Here is a 25,630-nt window from a genome sequence, read left to right as displayed (position 1 = left end):
GTACAGAGATTTTAAATGACATTATTAGTTCATCTATAAACACTTGTGCAATCTAAAGTAACTCTGAGCAAGTGCTCAAAAACTATTCCAGCACTATCCAATGGCAGCATTTTCCACAAGTTGAGAGCATCCTGAATTATCTACAGAGATGAAAAATAAGCAAAATGTTACCTGAATTGTCAATGATTTGGAGTCTCTGAAAGATCCACCTACTGTTTTACACAATGGTTTTCCTTTTATTTTGCATTCTTTTGAAAATGTTTTCAAGGTGTCTTCAAATTCAGCAAAATCTAAATACTATAAAAAATAAATAATTCAATTAAACAGAAAAACAAATAATCTAATTTAAAAACAGCCAAAGGATCTGAATAGATATTTATCCAAAGAAGACATTAAAAGGACTAGCAGATACCTGAAAAGGTGCTTAACATCACTAACAATCAGAGAAATGCAAATCAAAACCACACAGACACAATTCCCTCACACCCCTCAGAATGGCTATTACAAAAAAGACAAAAGATACAAAGTGTTGGCAATGATGTGGAGAAAAGGAAACACTTGCATACTATTGGTGAGATTGTAAATTGGTACAGCCATTATAGAAAACTGTATGGAGGTTCCTCAAAAAAATAAAAATAGAACTACCGGCTGGGAGCAGTGGCCCACGCCTATAATCCCAGCACTTTGGGAGGCTGAGGTGGGCAGATCACAAGGTCAGGAGTTTGAGACCAGCCTGACCAACATGGTGAAACCCCATCTCTACTAAAAATACAAAAATTAGCCGGGCGCAGTGGTGCGTGCCTGTAGTCCCAGCTACTCAGGAGGCTAAGGCAGGAGAACTACCTGAACCTGGGAGGCAGAGCTTGCAGTGAGCCAAGATCACACCACTGCACTCCAGCCTGGTGACAGAGTAAGACTCCATCTCAAAACACACACACAAACAAAAACAGAACTATCAGATGATCCAGCAATTTCGTTTCTGGGTATAGATAGAAAGGAAATAAAATCAGTTTTTCAAAGGGATATCTGCATCCGCATGCTCATTGCAGCATTATTCATAATAGCCAAGATATGGAAATGATCTAGGTGTCTATCAATAGATGAATGGATAAAGAAAAAGTGGTGTCAGGTGCGGTGGCTCACGCCTGTAATCCCAGCACTTTGGGAGGCCGAGGTGGGCAGAGCACAAGGTCAGAAGTTTGAGACCAGCCTGACCAATATGGTGAAACCCCGTCTCTAATAAAAACATAAAAATTAGCTGGACGTGGTGGTGGGGGCCTGTAATCCCAGCTGCTTGGGAGGTTGAGGCAGGAGAATCGCTTGAACCCGGGAGGCAGAGGTTGCAGTGGGCCGAGATCGCACCATTGTACTCCAGCCTGGGCAACAGAGCGAGACTCTGTCTCAAAAAAAAAAAAAAAGAAAAGAAAACGCGCTATAGGCCAGGTGGCATGGCTCATGCCTGTAATCCCAAAACTTTGGGAGGCCGAGGTAGGATTGCTTGAGCCCAAGACTTCCAGACCAGCCCGGGCAACAAAGCGAGACACCATCTCAGATAAATAAATTTTTAAAAGAAAATGTGTTATACATGTAGGGTGCAGTGGCTCATGTCTGCAATCCCAGAACTTTGGGAGGCTGAGGCAGGAGGACTGCTTGAAGCCAAGAGTTCAAGACCAGCTTGGACAACAGAATGAGAGCCTATCTCTACAAAAATTAAAATAAAACCTAGCTGAACATGGTCGTGCACGCCTGTAGTCTCAGCTACCTGGGAGGCTGAGACAGGCAGATTGCTTGAGCCCAGGAGTTCAAGGCTACAGTGAACCATGATCACACCGCTGCACTCCAGCCTAGGTGACAGAACAAGACCTTGTCTCTAAAAAATATTTTTAATGTAAATTAAAAATATATATATATATTCACCATCACACCACCAAATTCCAAATCTGCATTTGCATGGTGGATGCCTCATCCTTGCTCCAGGCCCATGGCTCTCGCAACCTGCAGATGGTTACTCACACAGTTAAGCAGCAGCAAGCACCAACCATTTCTTCAGCACCAGAAAGTTTAAGGCCTGGGCCCTACTTGTCAAAGCTTTTAGTGTAGGAAACCTAGGCCATTACCAGAAAATGAGTTAAAAAAATTATGATGCATCTACTTAATGAAACACTCTATGGCATTCAAATGTCTAGGGCAGATCACAGGCAGATGTTCATGCTATACTATTGTTGGCAGATAAAAAGCAAGCTACAGAACAATGTATCACCCCATTCTGTAAAACAAACTACAGGCATATGAACGTATTTTTACTATTCATAGAAAAAAGTCTGGGAGGAACATTTCCTTTTTATACTTCTGTAGTGCTTGAATCTTTTACCATGGACATGTATTGTTTTTATAATTTTCTTTCAAGGGACTTTTTAAGTGACTTTAAGATCTGTTTAGTTATAAAAACAAAATGTAAATGCATGGAATATTATATAATAGAAAAATAGCTCCAACATAACAATAGAAGAAACACTACAAGGCACTAAACAGTTGGTTGCATTTTAAAACACAAGTTTTCAAGATGTTTCTCTGTGACCTCTGTTTTGTATAATATACCTACCTCTCTCACTAGTCCAAGTAATTCAGACTCATGAGCCAGAATGTCCCCCATATTGAACTGTTACTGGTAATTAATTCTCACCGCAAAAATCTCTAGAAGGCAAAAATATAAGAGTTTTCATTTCAACCACCTGTGAAACCACAAAAAGGTGGTTGTGGTTAGCAGAATAATTGCCCCAAAGACATCCATGCCCCAAGCCCCAGAACCTGTGAATACGTGAGGTTACACGGCAAGGGGGAATTAAGGCGCAGATGGAATTAAGCTTGCTCATCAGCTGACCTTTAAATTGGGGGATGATCCTGGATTACCCAGGTGGGCCCAAGGCAGTCACAGCAGAGGGAGGGGGGCAGACGGAGGCAAGAGCGTCAGTGTCAGGATGATGAGGTGTGAGAAAGACAACAGCCACTGCAGGCTTTAAAGGGGTAAAAGTGGCATAAGCCAAGGAGGGTAGGTAGCCTCTAGAAGCTGCATAAGGCAAGGAACAGATCCTCCCAGAGCATCCAGAAATGATCAAGCCCTGCAGACACCGTGGCTTTAGCTCAGTGAGAGCCATTTCAGACTTCTGACCTCCAGAACTAGAAGATAATAAATCTTTTTTGCTTTACACCACTCAGTTTATGGTCATTTGTTCAGCAGCACTAGGAAATACAATGGCTAAAGTCAAAAGAAACTCTTCCTACTCTTTCTACCAGCCCTCCCTCGAGGTGTACCCAAAGCAGTCATTCCCCACGGCCCACACCCCAGGCTCAGCCCAAACCAGTTGCCTGTAACCCCAGAGGAATTAAAAAGTCTGGACTCTAATGCTAACCATGCCATTCACTGGCACCCAATCTGGGGCAAATCACTGAAATGCAGAGCCTTTTTTCATCTATAAAATTCAGAATATATCAGAATTCTTCCAATCTTTTTTTTTTTTTTTGAGATAGGATCTCACTCCGTTGCCCAGGCTGGAGTGCAATGGTGCGATCGTAGCTCACTGCAAGCTAAAACTCCCAGGCTAAAGTGATCCTCCCTCCTCAGCCTCCCTAGTGGCTAGGACTATAGGTGCAAGCCACCATACCCAGCTAATTTTTTTTTTTTTTTTTTAAGTAGAGACAGGGTCTTACTAAGCTGCCAAACTCCTGGGTAATGCAATCCTCCAGCCTTGGCCTCCCAAAGTGCTGGGATTACAGGCATGCGCCACCACACCCAGTCAGATCTCTTCTGAGTCTGTAACCTTACATTTTTCTGGCAGTGCCTCCCCATCTCCTCTCTCCACTCCAATCCAATTTCTACACTTTCAACAATGAGCATTCTCCTCCTGCTTGGGACCCTCCTGTGGTTCCACCACCCTCCAGATGAAGGCGAGACTCCTTGGGCCCAACTCCCATAGCCCTAGACAATGTGGCCTCTGACACATTCCCATTTGTTCTGTAAACCTGAGCCACAATGGCCACTGTGTGCTTCCTGTGTACATCCACTGAACACCCAAAGCACACGCCTGCCCTCGTGAACTCTGACTCACTGCCCTTCCTTCAGATACTCACGTCTCATTCAGGTCTCTGCTTAACTGTCACCTCCTCAGTCTTGCCCTGACCACCCTTTCTAAGAGGTGGGCCCATCACTTCTCAGCCCTTTCTCCTGCTTGATTCTTCTCAACAGCACCTGACAGGTGCTCCCCTGGCATCCCCAGTGCCTAGACCAGTGCCTGGCATACAGTACGGGCTCAAAAACACGGACGGAGTGGAAATTAATTCCAGACATGAAGAAAACAGTGCAAGGAAAGGGACAGAACCTGAAGGAGACGGGTGCGGGGTTATTTTAGATAGAGTGGTTGAGGGCCTCACTGGGAATGTGACATTTCAGCAAAGATTGAGCGCTTGGATCTGGGGAAGAGGGCTTTGCTAGGTCACAGGCCTCAGGCTGCAGACCTCTGCAGTCTTGGGGTATTGGGATGTAGCTAGAGGTGAGGCAGAGAGCAGCAGGCAATGGGGGACCGGGGCCAGGTCAGGTGGGCCTTGTAGAGCTGGTAAGTGGCTTGGACATTAGGCTGAGAGTAACAGGAGGCTCAGAGAGAATATGGAGGAGGGGACTGACACCACCTGTTTTTTTTTTTGTTTGTTTGTTTTTTCCTGAAACAGAGTTTCCCTCTGTTGCCCAGGCTAGAGTGCAGTGACATGATCATAGCTCACTGCAGCCTCAAACTCCTGGGCTCAAGCAATCTTCCCACGTCAGCCTCCCGGGTAGCTGCGGCTACAGAGTGTGCTGCTATGCCCCAGTAATTTGTTTTCTGGGTTTTTTGTTTGGTTGGTTTTTGGTGAGGTTTTTTTGTTTGTTTTTGTTTTTGAGACAGAGTCTCACTGTTGTCACCTGGGCTGGAGTGCAATGGCACAATCTCAGCTCACTGCAACCTCCGCCTCCCAGGTTCTAGCAATTCTCCTGCCTCAGCCTCCCGAGTAGCTGATATTACAGGCGCCCACCACCATGCCTGGTTAATTTTTGTATTTTTAGTAGAGATGGGGTTTCACCATGTTGGCCAGGCTAGTCTCGAACTCCTGACCTCATGTGATCTACCTGCCTCAGCCTCCCAAAGTGCTAGGATTAAGGCGTCAGCCACCGTGCCCAGCCTTGGTTTTTTCAGAGACAGGGTTTCACCATTGCCCAGGCTGGTCTTGAACTCCTGGGCTCAATCCTCCCTCCTCTGCCTCCCAAAGTGCTGGGATTACAGGGGTGAGCCACCACGCCAGGCTGCTGATGTCCATTTTTAAATATGCATGTTGCCTGTTCTGCAGAGAAGACTGGAGGGGAGTGGGAAGAGGGAGATGAGTACTGCTCAGGCCATACCAGCCATGAGCGTCATTTGGATAAGCAAGAGGGGCTATGAGTGTTGTGAGTCCAGACGGAAAAGGCAGAAGAGGCACAGTCTGCAGACGGGCTGGTTGTGGGACATGAGGGGAAGATGGGAAGGAAGAACCCTGGGATCTGAGCAGCTGGCCGAATAGTATGTCATTTCATGAGTCAACGAAAACATAGGGAAGGAGTGTTTTGAGGTCAAACCAAGAGCTCTGTTTTGGCTGTAAGTCTGAGCTGCTGGTTAGACATTCCAGTGGAGGTTCCGAAATGGTCAGTGGGTATTATAAGAACTAAAGAAAGAGGAGAGAGGAGAGAAACACGAAGGGTCACTCGACAGTCAACAGGTTTATTTCAAACCTGGGAGGGACTTCCAACCGAGTAAGGTCAGAGCCACACTCTCTTACAGACTAAGAGTTTTTAAGGATTCAGGGTGGGAGAGTTTATCAGAGGCCTGGACTGCTTCTGTCTCTTTGTTGTGCTTATCTGGGAGGGAGAGTTGTATGTCTGTTCCCGTACATACCCCGCCAAGTCTCCTTTTAGCTTCCCGTAGTAGACCCGAAGGGAACAGAATGTCCTTATTAGGGCCCACTGTTATACTGAGGCCCATTGTAAGAGGGTGAAGTTTGGCAGGTACCCAAGAAACAAACCTGCTGACTGTCGAGTCACCCTTCGTGTTTCTCTCCTCTTTCTTTAATTCTTAGAGATACATGAGCCTGGAGTTTAAGGGAGAAGCAGGAACGGCATTCACAGGGATAGCAGAGAATACGGGTGCTGAGCAAAGACACAGATTTAGTGATTAGAAATGAAATAGGCTGGGTGCAGTGGCTCACACCTGTAATCCTAGTACTTTGGGATACCAAGACAGGCAGATCACCTGAGCTCATGAGCTCGAGACCAGCCTGGGCAATGTGGCGAAACCTCATGTCTACAGAAATACAAACATTAGCCAGGCGCGGTGGTGCATGCCTGTAATCCCAGCTACTGGGGTGGCTGAGGCAGGAGGATCACTTGAACCAGGTAGGTCGAGGCTGTAGTGAGCTGGGATCATGCCACGGCACTCCAGCCTAGGTGAAAAAGTAAGACCCGGGTTTAAAAAAAAAAAAAAAAAAAAAAAACAAAGGAAGCGAAACAAGAAATAAGGTGTAGTGGCTCACACCTGTAATCCCAGTACTTTGGGAGGCCAAGGCAGGCAGATCGCCTGAGGTTGGAAGTTTGAGACCAGCCTGGCCAGCAAGGTGAAACCCCATCTCTACTAAAAATAAAAAAATTAGCCGGGCGTGGTGGTGGGTGCCTGTAATCTCAGCTACTCGGGAAGCTGAGGCAGGAGAATCACTTGAACCCGGGAAGCGGAGGTTGCAGTGAGCTGAGATCACACCATTGCACTCCAGCCTGGGCAACAGAGCGAGACTCCATCCCAAAAAAAAAGAAAAGAAAGAAACAAGGTCATCAGCTGCAAGTAAGAAGCAAGGTGACAGTTTGAAAAGAAGCGAGGGTGGGAACCAAAGTAACTACAGCAACATGGCAGGGTTGCGGGTAGTAGAGTCCATTTAAGATCTCTGGACTGGAATCTAAAATAGAATCAGTCTGCACAGTTTTGCAGCTCTTCTCCAGGCACTTTCAGCTATCTGAGTTTGGTTAACCAATGCGAGAGGTTCTTCTAGAAGAGAGAGGAAAGGGGAAACAGTACAACCATGATGGGACACTGGAACCAATCAGGTCAAGAATGGGGGAGGGGAACACACAAAAGGTGGCTGCAGGGCAGAGGAAGTGGTGAGGTCCGAGGCCTGCTGAAGGAGCCACATTCCAGTGAGCATGAAAGATGGAAAGGAGTGGGCAGAGAGTGGGACAGATGCCTGAAGGCAAGAATTTGAAGGTGACTAGTACTAAAAAGCTCTCAACCAAGGGAGTGGGTGGATGAGGAGGATGGAGGAAAGAGATGCCTGCAATAAGGAGGATGAAGAAACCGGAGGGGCCAGGATGTGGAAACCCCCAAAAGTGAAGTAAAAGAGATGAAGGGATAGGCAGCCAGCCGGGTGCTAGAGGCTCCAAGGGAACTGGAGAGACTTGCCCTGGGAAGTGGCTGCCTCAGGGAGGGCTGGCAAAGGGTACAGTGTCTGCCATGTGCTTCAAAGGAGCTGGGGTTTGTGAAGGAGTGGGCAGTGATCTGGAAGCAGCAATGAGGAGCAGGCAGGACACCTCCCCATGCACCACACCAGCCCTGCCAGATGCAAAAGGGGACAGAAGAAGGCAGTTGCTGCTGGAGGACACCCACCTCTCCAGCCTTTCTCTGGACCTATGCCTCAAATCCATCCACCTTCCCCCTACCTTCTCCCACTCCTTGCTCCCTTCCACCAATCCCACATTGGACCCTGCCAACAGCAAACTCCTGGCCATTTCCCCACATAACAAGCTCTTCCAGGATCCTAAGCCTGTGGTTGATGTACGTCCTGAACCCCAGGTAAACATGACTCATGATTCCAAGCAAAGCCAGACTTAACCCCCTTCAAGAAGTCTTCCATGAACAACCCCTCCCTTCTTTCCCTACCAAGAATTTTTTTATATTTTTATTTTATTTATTTTATTTTATTTTTTTTGAGATGGAGTTTAGCTTTGTTGCCCAGGCTGGAGTGCAGTGGCGGGGTCTCGGCTCACTGCAACCTCCAGCTCCCAGGTTCAAGTGATTCTCCCACCGCAGCCTCCCAAGTAGCTGGGGTTACAGGCATGCGCCATGACGCCCAGCTAATTTTTTGTTGTTGTTGTTGTTGAGACGGAGTTTCACTTTTGTCACCCAGGCTGGAGTACAAAGGTGCAGTCTCGGCTCGCTGCAACCTCTGCTTTCCAGGTTTAAGTGAGTCTCCTCCCTCAGCCTCCCGAGTATATGGGATTCCAGGCGCCCGCCACCAACGCCCAGCTAATTTTTGTATTTTTAGTAGAGACAGGGTTTCGCCACATTGGCCAGGCTGGTCTTGAACTCCTGACCTCAGGTGATCCACCTGCCTCAGCCTCCCAAAGTGCTGGGATTACAGGTGTGAGTCACCACACCTGGCCTAATTTTTGTATTATTTTAGTAGTGATGGGGTTTCACCATGTTGGCCAGGCTAGTCTTGAACTCCTGACCTCAGGGGAATTCGCCCACCCAAAGTGTTGGGATTATGGGCATGAGCCACTGTGCCTGGCACTTCTTATAACTTGTTCATAAAGACAGGGAGCTGTATTTAAATTTCGTATCCCCAGAACCTAACAGAGTGCCTCGTAAGCAAGAAAGGTACTCAAGGCATATGATGAATAAATGAAGCCTGAGCTGAGGGGACGGCATTTTAAAGGCCCTGGAACAGGAAAAGTGAGTTTGTGAGAATTTGAGCTCCTTCCAACCTCAAGGCCTTTGCACAAATTACTCTCTCCGCCTACAACACTTTTCCCTCTCTTCACCTGGTTAACCACTGTGCCTAATAAACATCACCTCCTTAGAGTAGTCCTCCGTAAGCCATTTAAATAGCATCTGCCGTGATCAACTGTCATTGAACGTGAGCGCTGCTGGGTATCCTACTACTCTGACATTCTTAGAAATTACTGAATTGGCTGGGCGTAGTGGCTCACACCTGTAATCCCAACACTTTGGGAGGCCGAGGCAGGCGGATCACCTGAGGTCAGGAGTTCAAGACCAGTCTGATTAGCATGGTAAAACCCCATCTCTACTAAAAATACAAAAATTAGCCAGGCGTGGTGGCATGTGCACCTGTAATCCCAGCTACTAGGGAGGCAGAGGCAAGAGAATCGCTTGAACCCAGGAGGTGGAGGTTGCAGTGAGCCGAGATTGCGCCACTCCACTCCAACCTGAGTGACAGAGAAAGACTCCATCTCATAAAAAAGAAATTACAGAATTTTCTCTAAACTTTCATATCATAATAGGTATCATTTATTGAGGGTATATTGTATGCCAGGCAATGTGCAAAATGCTTTACATTTAATCTTCATAGTAAACCTGAGAGGTGAATGTAGTTTATATTTTCCCATTCCAGATGAGGCAATTTGAGGCTCGGGAAGTCTGACACACTCCCTACAGCCACAGTAAGTGACTAAGTGGCTGATATGAACCACGACACAGTATTTCCCCAAAGTCTGGACCACCTAAATAAGAATCAGTTGGGCACCCTTGTGCAAATGAAAATTCCTGCCTCCACCCTGGTCTTACTGAACACCACGGCAGGCACCATGTCCAGAAATCTGCCTTTTAAACAAGCTCCCTGGATGACTTTTATACACTCTCAAGATTGGGAACCACTGCTCTCCTCCATGCAGAAACTAAGAAAAACTTTTCCAGTCACACTTGGGGACTGCATGGCAGCTTTTGAATTCCTATATAATAAAGATTCAGGGCCTACAAACGGGTGGGATTACGGGATTTGTATGGAAGCCGAATCTGCATAGCACGCATCTTGTTTTTCCTTAGATTAGGCGGAATCGACTTCACCTGGGTGCCTGAGGAACGGGGCTAGCAGATGGAGATTATGAGGGAGATCTAAACCCCGGGTAACCCGCTCGCACCGCCACCACCAGCTAGACGGGTTGGGGGTCCCCCTCCAAGTCTGCCCCACTGCAGCAAAGATCAGGGACTACTGCTGCAGCAAAGATCAGGGAGTACTTGCGGGAAGCAGCTGCGCCCGTCCTTGCTTGGGATGTCCAGGAGGCCGCCTCGGCCCTCACCGGAGAAAGATCCCTGTACCGCAGGCGAGAAGTGGTAGCATCCGGCGGCGGCGGAGCGGGCGCGTCGGGGTATTCCTCGGAACAAGAGGTCCGCAGAGCCTCGGCCCTCCAACCCCACCGCTGCTTCTCCTAGCACCAGGACGGCGGGCTGAGGGTGACCCGGCTGCATCCGGGGACGCACTTACCTGCTGCTCGGCCGCGGACACTCGCGCTCACCCAGCCCGGCCGCCACCTCGGCAGCCGTCACCCGGGCAACCGCTGCCGCCACCCCGGCATCACGTGGGGCTGCGCAGCCAATGGTGCGGAGCGCTGCTGGCGCGGAGCAGCCTGGGAGGGAAGGTGGGCGACCCGGAAACTTCCTGGCGCCGGAAGTGAGGGTCCACAGCCCAGCAGTGGCGGCCGTTCACGTCTCGTGCGGTCCGCTCCACCACTCCACTTTTGTTCGTTCATTCATTCGTTCATTTCCCCTTCGTTACGCCAGTCACTGTGCCGGCTCTGGGGATGAGCCGGAGCAGGCTCAACCCCTTGCCTCAAGGAGTTTGTGGTCGCGTAGAGAACACAAACCAGGACCGTGTGATGTCTGTGGGAAGAGTCAGGCGTGGTTACTCCCATCTTACCGGAGGGACCTGGGGCCACCTTAGAACCAAAAGTGACGCCCAAGATATGCATTAAAGCTCCGGGCACCAGGGTCCCGCCCGTTGCTGCAGTTTCCAGGGATTTCAGAGAAACTTTTTGTTTTCCATGTGAAATGTGGGCTTTTAAAAATAAATCAGGAGCACACGTCTTCCCTCTCTTTGCACCTGATGCTTTTGAATTGAAGTTCATCAGTACTGAATGAGCACTTGCTAGTCGCCCAACTTAGTGCTGGAGGGTGAGGAGGAGGAGGTGGCCATGGATGGAAAAGCCCTCCCCTCCAGGCGTTGAGGTTCTGCGGGAGTCTCCCGTTGCCACCTCAGTGTTTCCACCTCCATGCTTCCAAGAAGGAGGAGGCTACCAGGGCCAGAGACAGGGAATGGGGCACGGAGAAGGTAGGTCAGCTCGCCTTTGAAGAAGCCCCAAGATGGGCTGTGGCCAGCACCTCCCCAGTCCCCAGCCCTGCCAGTGGATTGTCTTCCAAAAGAAAAAAAAAGCGGTATTTAGTAGAAGAGAGCCCTACCTTCTGTCCAGGTAATATGGATTGAAAATAAATCTGGCCGGGCGCGGTGGCTCAAACCTGTAATCCCAGCACTTTGGGAGGCCGAGACAGGCGGATCACGAGGTCAGGAGATCGAGACCATCCTGGCTAACATGGTGAAACCCCGTCTCTACTAAAAAATACAAAAATCTAGCCGGGCGCGGTGGCGGGCGCCTGTAGTCCCAGCTACTCGGGAGGCTGAGGCAGGAGAATGGCGTAAACCCTGGAGGCGGAGCTTGCAGTGAGCTGAGATCCGGCCACTGCATTCTAGCCTGGGCGGCAGAGCGAGACTCCGTCTCAAAAAAATAAAAATAAATAAAATAAAATAAAATAAATCTTCAATCCGTGGCCATAATATTTATCATCAACACAACTGTATGCCAGGAGTTGCCAGACAAAATACAGGACACAGTTAAATGTAAATTTCATGTTTTAGTGTAAGTAGATCCCAAATACTGCTTCATTTTATTGTGCATGTAGGATGTTATATTGTTCTGTATTTTTGTTTGCAAAACGTGCAGCCTATATGTGTGCCCAGCATTGTGCTAAGTGAATCATATAGATTGTTCTATTTAATTCTCACACCAGGCCGGGCACTGTGGCTCACACCTGTGATCTCAGCACTTGGGAGGCCAAGGCAGGTGGATCACCTGAGGTCAGGAGTTTGAGACCAGCCTGGCAAACATGGTGAAACCCGTCTCTACTAAAAATACAAAAATTAGCTGGGCATAGTGGCAGTGCCTATAGTCCCAGCCACTCGGAAAGCTGAGGCAGGAGAATCGCTTGAACCTGGAAGGTGGAGGTTGCAGTGAGCTGAGATCAAGCCACTGCACTCCAGCCTGGGCAACAGAGTGAGACTCTGTCTCAATAAAAAAAAAAAAAAAAAGTTTTTAATTCTAAAACCACATCTATGAGATGAATAATATTTTCAGCACTTTACTGATTGACAATGTTATTAACCTGAGCCCTGTGCTCTTAGAAAACAGCCATAATTAAGAAATCTCACCCACCCACCCCCAAACCTTTTGTTTTCTAAAATCCTCCACACTTTTGTGTTCTGGGAAGTAGCTTACCAGAAAGAACTACCCTTCCACATATGACTTCATCAGACTCACTGTCCTCTCTTTCTTATGCCTCCCGTATGATGCACGGATGACCCCCTTGTTTACCTGTGACAAGGACAAATGCAGATCTTTTCCCTTCTGCCCGAGCCTGCTGGCAAGGCCAAGTACAGACCTTTCAGCTTCTCATTCTTTGTCTCGTGGTTGATTAGCTGAGATTACAGCTGTCTGTTTTGTCTTTGGCAAGATAAACAACATGAGGCATAGGGGATTAAGAAACTCCTCAAGTTTACACCGCTGAGGAGACCAGGACTAAACCCAGGTCTCTGTGTCTCTGGACCCTGGGCTCTGAGCCGCTGTGAACACCCCTCCTGCTTTGCTTTCCCTCCTGAGTGCATTTGCCTGACTGCTAGGATTATGGTCATTGTGGTGGCTATTGTCTTTGTCTGTCTACCTCCCCTCTCCCTTCTGGTAACATACTCCACTCACCCCATCCCTGACCACAGGATGGGCAGATGGTCCAGACTGGACCAATCTTACCCCATCCCTCTGGCCTCAGTGATGGGTCCAGGATGGGCATATGAGCCAAGCAAAGCCAATGACAGCCTTTCCCTGGGATTTTGCTATTGAAGTGTGGTCAGGTTATTGTAAAATGAGACTCCAGGGCAGCCTACAGCCTTCACTACATGGGAAAGACTGAGAAGGTGAAGCCATTACCTAGAGAAATGCAAAGAAAGTGCTGGGGGCATCAAATCCCTGGTCCCGGGATCTGAGATCCCTGGAGCTGCACTTGTTCTTATAGCTCCTCCAGCATCCTTCCAATCAACTGTCTTTTTTATTTTTTCTTTTTTTAAGACAGGGTCTTACTCTGTAACCCAGGCTGGAGTGCCGTGGCGCAATCTCAGCTTGCTGCAACCTCTGCCTCCTGGGCTGAAACAATCCTCCCACCTCAGCCTCCCTCATAGTTGGGATTACAGGCATGCGCCACCATGCCCAGCTAATTTTTGTGCTTTTTGTAGAGACAGAGTTTTGCCATGTTGCCCAGGCTGGTCTCAAACTCCTGAGCTCAAGCCACCTGCCTGCCTCAGCCTCTCAAAGTGCTGGGATTACACATATTACTGCATCCAACTTCAACTGTCTTTTTAATTCCAACTGTTTTGGACCTGCATGGTGGCTCATGCCTATAATCCCAGCACTTTGGGTGGCCAAAGTGGGAGAATTGCTTGAGGTCGGGAGTTTCAGACCAGCCTAGACAACACAGCAACATCCATCTGTACAAAAAAAAAAAATCCGTCTGTATAAAAAAAAAAATGTAATTAATAAACTTGTTCAAGTTGGGTTTCTGTCACTTGCAACCAAAAGAGGCCAGACTAATATAAACTAATATAAACATAATTTCTGTATGTCTGAGATAGGAAAAACCAAACTGACTGTTTTTACTCTTCTCACACTCAACACTGTTTTTTTTTTTTCTTTTCTTTTTTTTTTTTTTGAGACAGAGTCTAACTCTGTTGCCCAGGCTAGAGTGAAGTGGCACAGTCATAGCTTGCTGCAGCCTTGACCTTCCGGGCTCAAGAGATCCTCCCGCCTCAGCCTCCCAACTAGCTGCTTGGACTACAAGCACGCACTACTATGCTAGGCTTTTATTTTTTATTTTTTATTTTTAGAGGTGGGGTCCCACTTTGTTGCCCAGGCTTGTCTCGAACACTTAGGCTCAAGTGATCCTCCTGCTTTGGCCTCCCAAAGTGCTGGGATTACAGGTGTGACACAACGCTTCTGACAGCAGATGTATGGAAGTTTTTCCCTACACACTAAGCAACTATCCAGCAGACACTACCTGATTGTCCTACAATTCAATTCTGATACTAGCTAATGACTGGAGTTAGAATCAGATCCCATAGGTTCAGTCCCACAAGACTGTCCCCCACCTCAGATGCCAGTCAAAAGTAGCAATTGTCATCTATACTTCTAGCCAAATGGCTATAAATGAGGGTTCCATTAATTTACTAGGATGGCTCATAGAAGGAAACACATGTACTGGCTCATTATAAAGAATGTGACAAAGGATACAGATAAACAGCCAGATGAAGTAGTACCCAGGGCAAAGGATGGGGGCACAGAGCTTCCATGCCCTCTACAGTTACCTCCATGTTTCAGCAGTCTAGAAGCCCTTCGAACGGTGTAGTTCAGGGATTTTTACAGAGGTTTCATAACACAGGCACAATTGATTGTTGTTATTATTATTGAAACAGAGTTTCACTCTTGTTGCCCAGGCTGGAGCGCAATGGTGTGATCTCGGCTCACCACAACCACCGCCTCCAGGATTCAAATGGTTCTCTTGCCTCAGCCTCCCAAGTAGCTGGGATTACAGGCATGCACCACCATGCCCAGCTGATTTTGTATTTTTAGTAGAGACAGGGTTTCTCCATGTTGGTCAGGCTGGTCTCAAACTTCCGATCTCAGGTGATCCGCCTGCCTCGGCCTCCCTAAGTGCTGGGATTACAGTCGTGAAGCACCGCGCCAAGCTGGCACAATCGATTATTAACTCAATCTCTGGCCTTTCTTCCTATCCCAGAAGATGGGGATGGGGCTGAAAGTTCCAAGCTTCTAACCATGGCTTGGTTTTTCTGGTGACCAGCCTACCAAGAGTCATCTCATTAGAATACTAGATGTTCCCATCACCCATGAAATTCCAAGGATTAGGATCCCTCATCAGGAGCAAGGGACAAAGACCAAATAGAACAAAAAGATCCACCTAGTGCCCCTATCACTCAGGAAATGACAAGAATTTTAAGAGCTCTGTGCCAGGAACCAGGAGCAGAGACCAATTATATATTTTTCTTTTCTTTTTTTTTTTTTTAGACTGAGTTTTGCTCTTGTCATCCAGGCTGGAGTGCAGTGGTACAATCTCAGCTCACTGCAACCTCTGCCTCTTGGGTTCAAATGATTCTCCTGCCTTAGCCTCCCAAGTAGCTGTAATTACAGGCACTCGCCACCACGCCCACCTAGTTTTTGTATTTTTAGTAGAGATAGGGTTTCACCATGTTGGCCAGGCTGGTCTCGAACTCCTGACCTCAGGTGATCCGCCCGCCTCAGCCTCTCAAAGTGCTAGGATTATAGGCATGAGCCACTGTGCCTGGCCTAATTATATATTTTTCTTATTTCACAATGTCATATCAACTAAAAGTGGCCTCAGCAACAGGGGTGGTAGTTCATTTTCTTATAATAAATACAGAAGTAGCTAGCTTCTTACCAGTAGCTCAAGCTGTCAGGGATCTGGGTTAGTTTCTGAATTGTATCATCCCTATGACTAGGAGTGATATGGAACAAATAGGTATGATTTGATAGAGATTAAAAATTATTAAACTGCTATAATTCCTTAGTTACAATTTAAGACTTTCTTCGAATCCTAAACAGTTGTGTAATGCATAATGCAAATATTAAGGTGGAAAAATCTCTGTATCAATCTCAGTCTATTTAATTTATTCGATGTGTTCTGGTGGGAGTATAAAGGATACTTTTGTCACAACAGGCAAAGCTACTTAGATCTGAAGCTTCCTCCAGGCGGTCTCTAGGTTGGCTCTGCTGTGTATATTCCATGAGTTGATAGCAATACGTTGAACCAGCTGCCTCAACTTCCCCACTCTTAGGACCTGCCAAAGCATCGCATTTGTCCCAAATGTTCTTGTTTGAGCACTCCAGTTTTCCCAAAATAGGAAACATACTGCCAGTGGGCCCAAGTTGACTTTCTAAATTGTTTAATTATGAAAATTTCAAACATATGCAAAACCAGAGGATAGTTTAGTGAATCGCCATACACCCATCGCTCAGATTCTAGGATTATAATGACACTGGTGCTGGGGAAAACTTAACCTCAAATTAAATACTTGGAATATGCAGAACACTGTAGCCAACATCTTCAGCCTTGCATTGGACATCAAAGGGACTGACGGAGCTCTGCATTCTGGTGATTCTTCTACAGCCTACAGCCCTCTGTGGGCCTCAGCCCCGAGCACTTTAGGGGCAAGAGGTCACACTCCTCTGTGGCCTGCTACACACAGTTCATGAATGAAGTCATCTTTGCAGGCATAGCAGGCATCTTCCTGGCTGCTGTCTTCATTGGAAGGCAAAGAGCTGAGACCACAAGTAAAGAGGGAGAGTTGGTAAATGTTACTTTCCTGAGTTGCATGAAAGGGTGAAGCCACCTAAATCAAGCACAGTGAGCCCGACCCACCCAGGCAGACCAGCGGCCAGCTAGACTAAACACAGTTGCCTCATCCCGGAGCTCCTGCAGGGGGAGTTCAGACCAAGAGCGTGTTTCTGAGCAAGCCCAGCGCCTGGATCTAATCAGTGGGTTGGAGGAGGAACGTAATGAAATGCCCGCCATAAATCAAGAGATGAATTACAAGACGCTGCTTAAGCGAACAACATTTCCTTCCAGCAAAGTTGGATCTTGGTCGCTGCTCAAAACTCATGATGTGTGGGGGATGCAGTTCCATCCGTCTTCCCAGCCCGGAGTCCATGTAGAGGTGGAGGAGCAGTTGTCTCCCAAAGGCTGCTTCTCCTCCCACTCCCCTTCCAAAAGCTGTTTATATCTGGAAGCTGAAGATTTCTTGGAAGGAGGGCACACCGGGGGGAAATATTCATCTCCCAAAAGAGCTCTCGGTGGGCGGTAAAGCAGGCAGCCCCTGAAAGTCACTGAGCAGCCACCGTGGCCTCTAGTGTGTGTCCTTCCTCCCCTGTCCCAAGGATGTGAGCCGTATCACTGCCCCAGTTGTTCTGTGGCCTGGATGAGGTTGGCAGAAAAACTCAGGCCTCAAAATGAACATCTGGAAGAGCAAGACTGGATTCCCAGGTGGTTTCCAAGCAAGCATACTTGGAGAGATTGCTGGGGCTTTCATCAGTGGTGTTCATAGACATAGACACTTAAGACTTTTCATGAGGACTGTCACTTTCTGAGCAAGTTTAAAAAAGCACATCACAGGGCGCAGGATGTTAGCCCAGAGGGTGGCATGTTGGTTTAAGCTGGAGGAATAGATGCTAAAGTGACCACATTTGGGTAGTTTCCTGGCAAGTCAACACACCTGGGTGACCAGCAAGATGTGGCACACAGAGAGCATTTTCTTTTTTTTTTTTTGAGATGGAGTCACGCTCTTGTCACCCAGGCTGCAGTGCAATGGCACAACCTCAGCTCACTGCAACCTCTGCCTCCCTGGTTCAAGTGATTCTCCTGCCTCAGCCTCCTGAGTAGCTGGGATCACAGGTGCGCACCACCACACCCAGCTAATTTTTGTATTTTTAGTAGAGACGGGTTTTGATCATGTTGGTCAGGCTGGTCTCAAACTCCTGACTTTGTGACCCACCCGCCTTGGCCTCCCAAAGTGCTGGGATTACAGGCGTGAGCCACTGTGCCTGGTCCAGAGAACATCTTTATTCACGTGGTCATCCCTTCCTTTCAGAGGCAGAAGGGATTCCTGCAAGCCACAAAGCATTTCCTGGCCTCATTGTCGACTTAGTCTAAACACTAGGCCCTCTTGCCCCAAACAAATGTTGCATTAGGATGGTTACTTTTGCAGTTAGACCCACATATGGTCTAGAGAGGGGGTGTGTATGAGACAAAGCGAGAACTTAGCTAACAAATGGTTGGTTAATCTTACCACTAAACAATTCATGCTACTAGAGGGTGCACATAGTGACCTTAACTCTCCCTTCACCCTTCTCCCCACCTATAATGAATGTCCTATGAGATCTGCTGAACCCAAAGTCAAGGGTACCCTGTAGAACTCCTTTCTGCTCCTGTCTTTTACTGGTGACAGAAATTTGAAACCGAAAGAGAAACCACAGGCCTGTTGAGGAGGGAATTTGGAAGGACTGAGGGCTACTGTGGCATTACCCAAGAACTTGCTAGAAATGCAAATCTGGGGCCAGGCGTGGTGGCCCACGCCTGTAATCCCAGGACTTTGGGAGGCCAAGGCGGGCAGATCACTTGAGGTCAGGAGTTCCAGACGAGCCTGGCCAACATGGTGAAACCCCGTCTCTACTAAAAACAGACAAAAAATCAGCCGAGTGTGGTGGTGGGTGCCTGTAATCCCAGCTACTTGGGAAGCTGAGGCAGGAGAATCACTTGAACCTGGGAGGCAGAGGTTGCAGTCAGCCGAGATTGTGCGCCACTGCACGCCAGCCTGGCGACAGAGCAAGACTGTCTGAAAGAAAGAAAGAAAGAAAGAAAGAAAGAAAGAAAGGAGGGAGGGAGGGAGGGAGGGAGGGAGGGAAGGAAGGAAGGAAGGAAGGAAGGAAGGAAGGAAGGAAGGAAGGAAGGAAGGAAGGAAGGAAGGAAGGAAGGAAGGAAGGAAGGAAGGAAGGAAGGAAGGAAGAAAGAAAAGAAACGCAAATCTTCTGGCTCAGCAGTCTGGGTGCCTCTGCTGGAACTCAAGGGTCCTAGGCAGGGCCCCGGCAGCATCTGCGTCCAAGAAAGCCGAGCTGCCGTCCCACTGGGTACCGCAGGCAACTCCAAGGACAGACCCGCAGCCAGTGCAGGCGGGGCAGCCTCCCCAGAGCCCTGCGCCGCCGGGGATAAATGTCTCAGCGGGAGCAACCGGCCGGCCGAGCAGCCCAGGAAGCGGCCCAGACGCAGCCAGACTGGCGCGGGGACCAGTTCCCGATCTGGGTCCTGGCGGGCGGGGGTGAGCCCGGTCCCGCGGCCTCCAGCCAAGAGGAGCCAGCGAGGGACTGAAGGGATTTTTACCCAGTAAACTTAACGAAGGGTGGGCCACTGCAGTGATCTCCGGCGTGGGAAGGATTGGGGTTGGTTGCCGCGGGGGACTCAGGTAGAGTCTTGAGGAGCAGCCAGCAGAGCCCGACCTGGCCCCAGGTGCACCCCCTCCTCCCCTAGGCCGTCATTTCCAGGAACCCAGGTTCATCTCTGCCAGCCCAGTGGTCAGGAGGCGAGAGGTGCCCAGAAAACATACGCCCTGGAGTGGAGAGTCAGTCCCCATCCAGGCGTCCTAGGTTCACTGTTTTCCTCCCATCACCGACCCCCAAGCCGCCCCCTCTCAGCACGCCCCGGCTTAGCCCCAGCCCCTGACTGTGGAGCTGCCTCGGCCGGCAGCCCAGGCCCACCAGGGTCCCTTTATTGCAAGTTCTCTCTGGTCCGGCCCCTGGCCCTTTCCCTCCCTGCCTGAACTCCTTACAAAGGACAGATCAGAGCTGTCCGGTGTCTTAGGAAAGAAGAGATCCTCCATGTTCAGTGACAGGAACTTGTCTTGAAACAGCTTAAGCCAAAAGGGCCTTCCTTGCCTCACATCCCCGAGAAGTCAGAGGTGGAGCTGGTCCCGCTCTGCAGGGCTGGAAGTAGGACTTCACAGTGCCTTCGGCCCTTGGGCTTCCGTCCGCCTCTCTCCCTCTCCGCTCGGCTTTCAGCCCTGTGTGGGACTGGGACTGCATGTCAGCTCTGCCTGGGTAACCTTGGGTCTGCTGAGAACCAGAGAGGAGCCACCGAGGCCTTCCAGGGTCTTCCCTGGAGCCTGGTGACCTAGTCCTTACCCTGGCGTGGCTGCACCCTCTTGACTTTCTAAAATGCCTGTGAGCGTATTGGGTAAAGGATCCCTTTTGACTTGAGCACTTCACACTGATCACTTGCAAGGCAGAGTCTGCACTCTTACAGGCTCCCTGGCAGAGCCAGCCTCCATCCCAGGCCTCCCTTCCTGCCCAGGAGGCAGGAGGAAAGAACAAGTGGCTGCATCTCAGCTCTGGGGGCCCCCTGCTCCCTCCCTCTGTGATAGGGGAGCAGCTGTGTCCTCCTCTTTCTCCGTGCCTGGACCAGGTCCTGGAAAGGGGCCCCGGGATCCTGGGGGAGGTGCTGAAGGAGGCAGACATGCTGAAGTTATGTGCAGTGTGGCGGCAGTTTGTCCAGGCTCAGACGCTTCTAGTAAATGGAGTTAAGTCACCCACTCCCCTCGGTATTTTCGGCCCCTGCTTTGAATCAAGGCTTACAAGCTATCCAGAAAAAAGTGACATGAGCCCTGCCCACCCTTTAGATTTAAGCAAACCCTATCTGAGGGTTGAGGCTGTCTTGACAGAGGTTGGCCCGGAAGGGTCTGGGTACATCCGGAGGCTGACGCTAGAACACTGGCACAGACCCAAGGGCCAGCGTCATCAAATACAGACAGCTGAGGCTCAGAGAGCTGCGCCCTGGCCCGTCAGCACCCCAGCCGTCAGGATGAACACGTGGAGCTAGCGTTCCCCACGTTGCGGGTGAAGACCTGGCAGCCATCTTCCAGTCCCATAGCTACAGGGTACAGCAGGTCCCGGCTCCCAGGAGGCGCTCCTAGCACCAGAGTCCCATTTGGGAGCCAAAAGTCTTTGGGATTCATCCTACTAGAGGCAAGGGAGTCCCTGGGACCAGCCAGAAAACACGTGGAGAGTGAGAGAAGTCTGTGGGAAGGGCTTTGGGGAGGCGGGGACCCCCTGCTTTCAAGAAAGCCTTCAACCCACCCCTTGAGAGCTCGGAGGCTGAGGAAGCCTGAGCAGCTTGGATCTCACAGTATCCTTTACTCCAGGCCGGTTAGCCGGCGGGGGTGGAGGGAAGAGACACTTTGAATTTGAGGGTTCTCTGGCTGTGGGCGGGGAAGCCCAGCCGACCAAGCAGGCTGGAAAGGTAATGGGGTCCCATGGTAGCAGACGAAGGTCATTTCTTTCTCCAGATTTCCTCTTAGGAAGAGCAATGGATTCATTAGGAAGGAATACGTACATAAGTCCTCTAGGGTGAGGTGGGAAGAGGAGCAGGGTGAGACTCCGGGGTCTCAGAACTGCCTTCAAGGAAGTGGAGTCCTCGTGCCTGGGGGCCTTTTACATCTCAGTGCCGAAGTGGGTGGAGGGTGTGTGGTCCCATGGGGGCACTGGGCTTGACCTGGGGTGTCCTGGCCTAGAAGGGGGCCTAGAAGGAGCTTTGGAGTTGGGGAGAAAGGGAGCTAGCAAGGTGGTGAGCTGCTCATGGAGGTGCTGAAGGCACTGGTTCCATCAGGGGGTCTTGGGACTTGGGGGCCAGAAGCATCTAATAGAGGAAGGTTGTTTATTGTGGTGTGTGCAGTATAACACCTCCATCTTTCTTTTCCCCTGGTTCCAAAGGAATAAAAGGAATAAAACCAAACTTTGTGTGTGTGTGTTTTTGTTTTTGAGACAGAGTCTCACTCTGTTGCCCAGACTCGAGTGTAATGGTATGATCCCGGCTCACTGCAACCTCCACTTTCTGGGTTCAAGCGATTCTCACGCCTCAGCCCTCGAGTAGCTGGGATTATAGGCGCCTACCACCACACCCGGCCAATTTTGTATTTTTAGTAGAGATGGGGTTTCGCCATGTTGGTCAGGCTGGTGTCGAACTCCTGACCTCAAGTGATCCGCCCACCTCAGTCTCTCAAAGTGCTGGGATTACAGGCATGAGCCACTGCGCCCAGCCAAACCAAACATTTTTAGCTGGGCACATACCACTAAGTGATTAATCTCTGGCCAAATGAAGACAGAAATGATGTGTACAATTTCTGGGAAGAGTCCCTGAAGGGGGAGGTTGTGCCTTCAGCATTCTGCCTCCTCCCTCTCCTGATGGCTGGAACATAGATACACCGTCTGAAGCCCAGGTGGCACATTGGACCACGAGGTGGCCTTGGGAAAGGAACCATGGCTGGTGGCTTATCAGTCTGCCGGGGCTCCCGTAACAAGTGAGCACAGCTGGGCAGCTGAATGAAACAGCAGCAACTGATTCTTTCCCAGTTCCGGGGGCCAGAAGCCTGACATCAGATCAGTAGCGTCAGCTCCTTCTGAAGGCCTGGAGGGAGAATCTGATCCCTGCCTCTCTCCTGGCTTCTGGTGCTAGAGAACCATGCTACTCCAGTATGACCACATCTTAACTAATTACATCTGCAAGGGTCCTACTTCCAGATAAGGTCACCTTGTGAGCGCTGGGTGGAAATGAATTTTAGGGGGACATTTTCCAGCCCACATAGGAGCACAAGATAGTGGGAGCATGTCCCTGACATTGAGGTGCACGGGTGTCCAGCCACTTGTGGGACCCCTCAAGCCATCTGCGCGTTTCCCCTGGGTGAGGGCACTTGCAGGGGAGTGGCATTCTCTTTATAGGTGGGCACAGCATGAAAAGCCAAGAGAGTTCACAGGAGGACAAATCTTGCACTTATTTGTGGGATCTGAACATCAAAACAGCTGGGCGCGGTGGCTCGTGCTTGTAATCCCAGCACTTTGGGAGGCTGAGGCCAGAGGATGGCTTGAGCTCAGGGGAGTTTGAGACCAGCCTGGGCAACATGGCGAAACCCCGTCTCTACAAAAAATACAAAAATTAGTCACGCCTGGTGGCACTCGCCTGTAATCCCAGCTACTTGGGAGGCTGAGGCATGAGAATTACTTGAACCCGGGAGGCGGAGGTTGCAGCAAGCCAAGATCACACCACTGCACTCCAGCCTGGGCAACAGAGTGAGAGTCTGTCTCAAAATAAATACATAAATAAATACAATTATAATTAAAAATCAAAGTGATTGATCTCATGGACATAGAGAGTAGAAGGATGGTTACCAGAGGCTGGGAAGGGTAGTGGGGGGCTTGGAAGGGGATGGGGATGCTTAGTGGGTACAAAACATAGAATGATTGAATGAGACCTACTCTTTGATAGCACAACAGGGTGGCTGTAGTCAGTAACTGTACGTTTTGGAATAACTTAGAGTGTAATTGGACTGCCGGCAACACAAAGGACAAATGCTCGAGCGGGTGGATGTCCCATTCTCCGTCATGTGCTTATTTCACATTGCATGCCTGAATCAAAACATCTCATGTACCCCACAGATTAAAAATAATAATAACAAAATAGCTCATGCCTGTTGGCCAGAGCCTGGGGAGGATAGCTGACCCCCACCCAGGCCCACGGTGCTTCCTGTGCTGAGCACTTTGACTGGGGAGGTCCGGGTGAAGAACTTGAGCCTCAGTGGCTGGGTCCAAGGGTGGTAGGACCCGGGAGTGGCTCAAGGACTTGGTTGCCCTGGAGGTGGTGGCCACTCTGGGATCTCAGCTGCGTCTCTGCTGCTGGCCCTGGGCACACATGGCCCCACAACATTCTCTGACCTTCTCCTGCACAGCCTGACCACTGCATCCTATCCAGAGCAGGTACCAGACCATTATCCCAGGCCAGTACCACTCCTGAGCTGGAGGGACAGACTGGCAGCCTGACCCTACCTGTCCTTCTGTCCTGGCAGGTTGGTTAAGGCGGTGGTCCCAGAGGCAGTCCAGCAAAGACACAGATCCACAGGCTGGCTGAAGGCAGCGTCCTCTGGGGAATCCACCAGGGCCCTGAGAGAGGAGGTGGTCCTGCTGACTGCTGGGACCCAGGCTCGCTTTGACATGATCTGGACCTGGGTTCCACACATGCCAGGGCTGGGCAGGGAGGCACAGGATGACCTGGATGAGTTACCACCCTGTCCTGGGCCTCCATTTCCCCTTCAGCCTGCCCGTGAACGTCCCTCCCTGGAAGAGCTACCAAAAGACTGGGAAATAAACATTTTTGGTTCCAAGAACAACTGTGGAAGGAAGGCCAGGGCCAGCTTTGTCCCAGCCTCCCTGGAACCAGCCTGGAAGTGCTGGTGGGGCTGGGGACTGGAGCGAGGCCCTGGCCCTCCAGGGAGGTGGGGGCACGGTTGAACCCCCACTGCATCCAGGGGTCTCTGCAGACAGTGGTACACTATGGGGGCCCCATCCCTGCAGCATCGAGGTAGGTCTGGAGCCCGAAGCCCCCTGAATCCAAGCTGTTTAGGCCTTCAGGTCTCAGGCCAGGCCAGCTGTGGCCTCACCACCCCCTAAGCAAGGCATTCGCCATTTTCACCAGTGACACCAAACCCAGAACACAGGTCTGAGAAGGAGCCAAGACAAGGGACAGATTTCCCTCCTCTCCCTCCATTCTGGCCCCAGGAGCCTTCAAGGCTCTGATCTGTCCTGACTCACGTTTTCTAGACCCATCTGTCCCATGGGCATGTGTGTGCACCTGTCTAGAGGGAAGTAGCAGGGGTCACAGACAGGTCATTTTCCTTGCTTGCAGTTCAAAGTCTGGCTTGCCCAGCAGCAGCTATGGAGCCTGCCTCCAATCAGGGACTCCCAGGGCAGGGGTTGCTGTGGAGCTTCCTCTCCTGGGAGGCTGCTCAGTCCCAGCTCTCCACAGCCTTCCACTCCCTGTGCTTCAGGGAGCCGTGAAAGCCACCGGCCAGGGAAGCCCATTCATTCTGTCTGCTGCTCAGCCCTCACATGGCCTTATAGGGTAGAGGCTGAGAAGGGTGCGGCGGAGGCCAGGCCTGTGGGGAAGGATAGGCAGGGTGGCCTCAGAGGGGCTCCCCATCGAGCACGCCTGGCTGACCTGGGCGGTGAGTCTCCACCCTTCCAGACTCCCCCCTTAATAACATGTTTCGTAATATCCTCTTTCCTGTCCTAAAAGGAAATTCCCAGATATTTATCCACATGATCTAAAAATGACCCTTGTAATGCCCTAACTCTAATGGAAAGAAGAAATAAAAGGCAAACAACTTATTTTAATTAATTAATTAATTAATTTTTGAGGCACGGTCTCTCTCTGTCACCCAGGCTGGAGTACAGTGGTGCGATCATGGCTCACTGCAGGGCTCAAGCAGTCCTCTCACTTCAGCTTCTCAAGTAGCTGGGACTACAGGCAGGCACCACCACACCTGGCTAATTTTTGTATTTTTTTTAGAGACCGGTTTTCGCCATGTTGCCCAGGCTGGGGAAATCAATTTTGTGTATGTATGTATATATATATATATATATATATATAATAATTTCCATGTGTAAGCGCTTAGGCTGACTATACCAGAAAGCATAGAAAGATGCAGGTCTTTCTAGAAAGAAGCAGGCCGGGCGCAGTGGCTCAAGCCTGTAATCCCAGCACTTTGGGAGGCCGAGACGGGCGGATCACAAGGTCAGGAGATCGAGACCATCCTGGCTAACACGGTGAAACCCCGTCTCTACTAAAAACATACAAAAAACTAGCCGGGCGAGGTGGCGGGCGCCTATAGTCCCAGCTACTCGGGAGGCTGAGGCAGGAGAATGGCATGAAACCAAAAGGCGGAGCTTGCAGTGAGCTGAGATCCGGCCACTGCACTCCAGTTTGGGCGACAGAGCGAGACTCCGTCTCAAAAAAAAAAAAAAAAAAAAGAAAGAAGCAAAGTCTGATGCAGGTGGCCTGCGGCAGAGTGGGTC

General features: G+C 49.9%; 1 protein-coding gene across 3 annotated transcripts in view; it reads right to left on the bottom strand.

The window, feature by feature from the left end:
- Window positions 1–10,475, bottom strand: part of ARMC9 (armadillo repeat containing 9) — a 183,235-nt gene extending 172,760 nt beyond the window's left edge. For all 3 annotated transcript variants that reach the window (XM_023193881.2, XM_023193880.2, XM_023193882.2), the window contains exons 1-3: window positions 10,324–10,475; window positions 2,603–2,694; window positions 172–297 (exon numbers count right to left, since the gene is read on the bottom strand). In XM_023193881.2, the coding sequence (XP_023049649.2) occupies window positions 172–297; window positions 2,603–2,653 (177 nt within the window). In that variant the 5' untranslated portion in view covers window positions 2,654–2,694; window positions 10,324–10,475. The remainder of the gene's footprint in view (window positions 1–171; window positions 298–2,602; window positions 2,695–10,323) is intronic.
- Between the last annotated feature and the right edge of the window lie 15,155 nt (window positions 10,476–25,630).

The sequence above is a fragment of the Piliocolobus tephrosceles genome, chromosome 11 (assembly GCF_002776525.5).
Source record: "Piliocolobus tephrosceles isolate RC106 chromosome 11, ASM277652v3, whole genome shotgun sequence".
Classification (NCBI taxonomy): domain Eukaryota; kingdom Metazoa; phylum Chordata; class Mammalia; order Primates; family Cercopithecidae; genus Piliocolobus; species Piliocolobus tephrosceles.
Note: the sequence above shows the minus strand (reverse complement) of the source record. Positions and strands in the feature narration are given on the sequence as shown.